This window comes from Lathyrus oleraceus, chromosome 6, assembly GCF_024323335.1.
Source record: "Lathyrus oleraceus cultivar Zhongwan6 chromosome 6, CAAS_Psat_ZW6_1.0, whole genome shotgun sequence".
NCBI classification, from domain to species: domain Eukaryota; kingdom Viridiplantae; phylum Streptophyta; class Magnoliopsida; order Fabales; family Fabaceae; genus Lathyrus; species Lathyrus oleraceus.
Genome location: NC_066584.1, coordinates 2921224 through 2928170, shown reverse-complemented (window position 1 = coordinate 2928170; position 6947 = coordinate 2921224). Strand labels below are relative to the sequence as shown.

General features: G+C 39.8%; 1 protein-coding gene across 1 annotated transcript; it reads right to left on the bottom strand.

The window, feature by feature from the left end:
- Window positions 1–3326: 3326 nt before the first annotated feature.
- On the bottom strand, window positions 3327–4238 carry LOC127091586 (uncharacterized). The gene has a single exon (XM_051030275.1). It carries the CDS (start codon window positions 4236–4238, stop codon window positions 3327–3329), a length of 912 nt encoding a protein of 303 aa, XP_050886232.1.
- Window positions 4239–6947: the final 2709 nt, after the last annotated feature.

Here is a 6947-nt window from a genome sequence, read left to right as displayed (position 1 = left end):
CTTGGTGCGAATACCCGGCCACTACGCGTCATTCCTTCTGGCCCCACAATTGAAGTGACATTTGGTTCGTTAATCATTAAAGGTTTATCTTCCTGCCCCTGCTTAAAAGCTCTGGGCTGGTATAATCATGGGACTGCCTTCTCATCTTTATATTCGAATGGTGCTGGGAACTCTATCACCAACGGGCTTATAGGTATTTCTACTTTGACCTCATCATAGGGGATATCTACCACGACTATCTCTTCCTGACGCTTGCTCTTGACACGGTAAGTTATCTGTAACTCGCCTCGATCCAGCATTTGTTGTATAAAACTCCTCGACCAGCTCTTTCAGGATTAGACCACTCTTCAGCAATTGTGCTCTTATCATGGTGATAGGGGTTTGAATCTCTTCAACCTTACGGGTTGGTTTGCCTTCATCACTCTCCTCAATGGCACTGACGGAAGCATCCTTATGCTTCGATATAGGGTTGGTATTCACGTTCGGGCGTCTTGGAGTGAAGGAAACGACATTGGCTTCGATCAAGTCTTGTACTCGATTCTGAAATGCGAAACAGTTTTCCAAGGTATGACCAGGTGCTCCCATGTGAAATTCGCAATGGGTATTAGCGTCGTATCCAGGTGGATATGGAAAAATGGCTGGTTTTAATTCCCTCAATGTTAGAAGGCCCTCCTTCTACAGATATGGGAATATCTGACTATAGGGTACTGGTAGAGGATCAAGTTGCCTTCATGGAGGTCTTGGCTTGAACTGTCTTGGTGGTGCGGTATTTTGCTGATGATGATGTTGTTGATGTTGTGGTTGATATATTTGTTGTTGTTGTATTGGCTGTTGATAGGGTATGGGTATCACGGCAGTGACTTGACCAAATGAAGCTTGTTGCTTTCCTTTATAGTTCCTGGATATGGCGTTTGTTTCACCTTCTCTTTTCTTTGGGAAGCCTCCAGAATATTTCTTTGGTGCGCTAGATGTTGTCACTGCTCCAGGAATATTTCCATCCCTCAATCCCTTCTCTATGCGGTCTCCAATCGTAACTAGATTTGCGAAGTCAGATGCGGCACTGCTCACTAATCGATCAAAGAATGGGTCCTTCATGGTGTCTACAAATATCCCGGTCATTTCCTTCTCAGACAATGGTGGCTCTACCTGAGCAGCCAACTCTCTCCATCGCTGGGCGTATTCTTTGAATGACTCACTCTCCTTCATAGTCATCCCTTGCATCTGCGTTCGGTCGGGTGCCATATCTAAGTTGTATTTGTACTGACGGAGAAATGCGTCAGCCAAATCCTCCCAACTCTGAATTCTCCCCTGTTCTAAACTCATATACCATCTCAGAGATGCTCCACTCAAACTGTCTTGGAAATAGTGTACAAGTAGTTTATCATTTTCGGTATGAGCAGCCATTTTCCTGAAATACATCACCAGGTAACTTCTTGGACAAGTGTGTCTTTTGTATTTCTCGAAATTGGGAGTTTTAAATTTAGCCGGGATGACTAAATTTGATACCTAACGCATGTTCATGGCAGAAGCACCGAAGATGTTGTTTCCTTCTGATTTTCTTTTCCAGGGCACGAAGCCTATCTGCAGCCGGATCTGAAAGTACCTTAGGCTTTGGTTGATCAGGCATATAGAATGCATCATATTGGTCATCTCCAATCTCGGATCCATGATGAGTAGACGTATCAGAAGGTTTTGCACGACCTTCATCTCCTTTGCCTCCTACTGGTATCTGAACCAATCTCTTCTTGGTGGGGACATAACTTTCGTCTTGGGGATTCGAACCTTGCGCCATCATTCCTTCTTGCCCTAGCTTCTTCCTCATCGCTCCTCTCTCTGAGCGATTGCAAGCATTGTCTCCAACAGTTGATCTATCTTCTCCTGGATCGTATTGATATCTGTCCTCATGGTAACCTGGTTGGCCTTAACTTGTTCTAATGTCATTTTGTATTTGTTTCGCGTCTCGTACCAGTGTTAATTAGTCAGTGTGGCTAGATAAAGGGTAAAGAGGTTGGGTAAGTTTTTGATTTTCATGAAGTGTGATGCATAATGAAGATGCGAATGTTATGCATATTTTATTTCCAAGGAGTCATTCGAGCTTCATTAGTTGTTAGTAGTTCGAAGAAACAAAAAAAATACTTATAATAGCAATAATGGAGTAATTTTTAAACGCCATTCATTCCAATACATAACATAGAGGTCCAAAAAGGTCATAGTTCAAAAGTACATTTGTTTAAAGAAACAAAATATAAGACATAAGCAAATTAAACAGCTGGCTTTCTGGCCTGAAGCTCTTCTAGTTCCTCATTGAATCTCTTCAACAACCCTTTGCAGAGCCGAACGAAATAGATTATGGCTGGAGGAGTGCTATCTTCTTTCAACTCTTCGACTGCGTCTCTCAACCTCCATGGCAATTCTTTAGCTACCAAATTACAGAATCCTACTAGCCCATCGAGTTTTGCACGAAACTTACCCCTGTCCCCTTGTAAGAAGTTTATGGTCTTCTTAAAGGATTCATAATCTTCAATCACATATTCTCGCTCTTTCAACCATATAGAGCTGTCTTGGCTTAATGATTCTAGCTGGTTCTTCCAATAGCTTATAGACTCCCTGGCATCTCTTACTTCTTGACACTTCTCCTCCCATACCATAGGTGATACCCTAGAAGCTTCAGTGGCTATTTTCTTGAGTCGGCACTCCTGATCTACTTCAACTTTTGCATGACGAACAGAATTGGTGAGTTCCTTTATCTGAGCCCTAAGTGTATCCCTTATTGCTTTGTTCTCCTTTGTGGCTAGATGCCACCAACGCTCATTGTCTTGACATTCTTTCTGAGCTTGTCGTAATTGACCCCTAAGAGTATCCAAACAATGATCAGCCTGTTCTAATCCCACTTTGATCTTCTTTCTCTTATGCTCCTCCTTGTTGAACTTTTCCACGTGGGCTTGAAGTTGTGCCTTTTTTCTCTCAAGCTCCCACTTCATATTATTTTTCTCATTGATGGTTTGTTAGAGTTTTATCTGCTGCTCTTCATTCTCTTTTTCTAGCTTTGCCATGGTGGTCTTGAGCTCCTCCATCTCTTCGATAGGGACATGGGTGAGCTTAGGTTCAGGAAGTGGTATAGGTGTCCGAACGACAAATGGCATTTTAATTATTTGCACCCTTTCCTTTACCCACTGAAAATATGGTTCTTTTGTAATCCCATTTGCTCTCCCTAACTCAGCTTTCCCTTTTTGATTGATATTCTTCCAAGCTTCTTTGATTCGCTGGAATAAGCTAGGATTCTCAACCCCAAAGTCAAGTAACAAGAAAGCTTCCAAAGAATTCGCCTATGGAGGGTCTTCCATTGGGTAGCCAAGTTGTCTGAGTGATAGAACTGCATTAGCATTTATACATCCTTGAGTTCCAATGAGCAGTAGATTTGGGAAATTTCCACAACTGAATATGATGTCTACGTTGATATATTCTTTGGAGTACCAAGAGAGATCTTCAGATCGGAGTGATCCCAATCTCTGAGGCCAACTAACATCTGACTGTTCAACCCAAGCACCTATCTTCGGAAGATGTTCCAGAAACCACTGATACAATAAAGGAGCACAACAAGAAATCAATCCCTTCTTCTTAGTATACCTATGACTTATATGATAATAGACATCGGCTAACAAAGTGGGTACTGGGTTCCTAGTAAGGAAGACACAAATGGCAGTCATGTCTACGAAACCATCCATATTAGGGAACAAGACGATGCCATAGATAGCCAATGCAATAGCAGAGTAATAAGCATCCCAACTTTCTGCCTTCAACAGGGTATGAGCTCTTTCCAAAAGAAAACTTAGTGAAAACCCTTTGGTATTTCCTTTGGTCTCTAAATTTTCTTTTGCTTCCTTTTCATCCATGTGAAGCGCACTGGAAATGACCTCGAGAGGGAAAGATTCATCTGTCCCTTCAAATAGTGGCTTGTCCTTCATAGGAATCCTAACCAGACCCTCGAATTCTTCCAACTTTGGTGCTAGCTGGAAGTCTTTGAATGTGAAGCATCTTAAAGGTAAGTCATAAAATTGGGCTAAAGTGATCAAGGTTGTATGGTCCACTTGTTGATTGAGGATGCTGAGTAAATTTCCATAATTCTTTCCAAAGTTGATTATGTATACAGGGTGCATCTGAGAGACCAAGTTACGTAAATTCTTTAGATCGGGATCTTTGAACTTGAAGGAGTACATGTTTCTTTTGCTTGATTCCATGTTTCTTGAATTCCTGCAACTCATGATACTCAGATTCCTTGGAAATAAAATAGTATGAATGTTATGCTATGAATGATATTATGCGTGCCACATGTAGGTTAATATACAGGTCGTGAGAGCGGGTATTCTTGGTTACTAAACAAAACCCGTTTGGTAGAATGCTAAAGGAAAGAAGTTCCCAAAGTCATAGATCAATGTTTAAGAAAGTTATTGTCATGATGAAAACTCATCCGCTAATAACATCCCTAAACAGAGTCCCGTTTGGGTGAGGCCTTCGTATGAGCCCAAAGAGGAAGACTCCTAGTGGATCCATACTACACAACTCTCGAGTCCAAGGTTCTAATAAGGTTCTCAGAGTCATAGATCGAGGTTGGGAATACCACTGTAAGGTAGTAATACGCCCAAGGGATCTCATCTGATTGGGGCTTTCGTATTAACCTAATAAGTTTGAGACTTTTCAGGTAAATACTACATAACCACCGGATATAATGGGTTAAAAGGTCCCTAGAGTCATTGATCCAACTTGAGAATACTATCGTCGTGACAAAAACTCGTTGGGCAATAATATTTCAAGAGAATCTCCTCTAGGTCGGGTTTTCGTTTCTTCCCAACAAGGAAGACTCCTTGTGGGCGCCCACTACGCAACCACCAACTTAATCCCATGGTTTTTCTCAGACTCGGGTGGAGAGCATATCTCACAAAGTATCACCAACCATAGAACCCCAAATAGAACATAATCAATAAATCACAATAATTATAATCATGACAGCATAATAATAACAGAATAAATAACAAACAGGTAAAATTAACACACAATACATCAACTGAACTAAGTTAGGCTTCACTCTCTCTTGCTTGGAGCTATTCCCCAGCAGATTCGCCATCTGCCGCATCTCGAAAAATACGATTCCTCGCGATGGTCGCGGAAAAAATTACGTTCGAACAGATCGTCACCGTACTTTATTTATCCCAATGAAGGGATAGGAAAATATCGATAAAACCTTTAGGAAATAGAATAATGGTCATCGCAACCATATTCGGGTTCGGGAGTGGATTACGTAAGGGGAAGGTATTAGCACCCCTTACGTCCGTTGTACTCAACGGGAACCTTTTAGTTATAATGTGTGTTTCGAGTGTTAATTTATGTTTGTTTGTTATCTTTAGGTTATAAATATTGAAAATAGAAATGGATGAGAACCTCAGAAAGGGAAAGGGGGGGTTTTTTATTAGTGTGCTCGCGAAGATACAACAATCTCCTGCCTACGTATCCTTATGGTATAATAAGGAAATCAGAGCATTCGTAGTTCGGGGAACTACGGTTTGTTGGTGTCTTTTAATGAACAACTGTTTAGATCGCGTTCTAAAGGCTAAACGTTGGCTTGTCTACTCTCGCGGAGGCTTAAGCACTAGTTTGTTATGCGCATTAGAAAGGATTAAATAGTGTTCTTTCTGAAAAGAGTTTTGGTCACATTGGGGTGATAAATTGAATTGATATGTTAGATGTTTTGATTGGTTGAGATGTTTTTGGTTGGATGACGATTAATCGGATATTCGAGTAAGACAACTCGTATCTTAACAGTCGGGAAAAGGAATAGAAGACTCTAGACCGCTTTCTTTTTCATCCTTAATTATAGAAAGGATTTGATAATAATTAATGTATTTTGAACGGATGACGAATATTCAGATAATCGAGTAAGACAACTCGTATCCTAACAGTCGGGAAAGGGAATAGAAGACTCTAGACCACTTTCTTTTTCATCCTTAATTATAGAAAGGATTTGATAATAATTAAGGTGTTTTTGAATGGATGACGATTACTCGGATAATCGAGTAAGACAACTCGTATCCTAATAATCGAAAAAGGGAATAGAAGACTCTAGACCACTTTCTTTTTCATCTGAGTGATTATGAAAATAGGTTTATGTATGATCGATGTGTTTTAGAATGAACGACAAATACTTGAATAACTGAGTAAGATAACTCATATCCAAGCATTTGAGAAGAGGAGTTGAAGGCTCAAAACCATCTCCCTTTTCGTATAGTTTGTTATGAAAATGATTTGATTAAGTTGTATGTTTGTAAAAAATGACAATTGTTCGACTGACCGAGTAAGAGAACTCGTATTCAAAATATTGATGAGAGAAGTTGAACACTCAAAGTCATCTCCCTTTTCATTTAGCTTATTATGAAAATAATTTGATTTAATCGGGTTTGGAAGTTTGTAGAGGAACGATAATTATTTGACTGACCAAGTAAGAGAACTTGTATTCAAATAATCGAGGAGAAAAATTGAAGACTCAAAGTCATCTCCCTTTTCGTTTTGTTATTATAAAAGGATCTGATTTGTTTGTACTTAAACGAATTAGAAATGACGACCATTTGACTAACCGAGTAAGAAAACTCGTATTTAAATAATCGAGGAGAGGAGTTGAAAACTCAAAACCATCCCCCTTTTCATTTTCAAATGAAGTGTTGTTTAGATGTGATTAAGTATTTTAATTTAACTTTCGATGTCGGATCGAGGTTTTAAAATTTGCACTCTTGTGAATAAATTGAATTTATTTAGTGAATAATCCATTTAATCGATTAATTAAAACCGAATCGGTCTCATTGTAAGAAAGCCCAAGAGTAAGCCATGTGAGGTTGATGGCGATGCTTTTTCAAGCGATCGACTTACAAAGGCATTTAAAATGGGCTCGACTTTGAATC

Coding starts and splice junctions, on each gene's coding strand:
- LOC127091586 (XM_051030275.1), bottom strand. CDS start 4,238: ATGGAATCAAGCAAAAGAAACATGTACTCCTTCAAGTTCAAAGATCCC.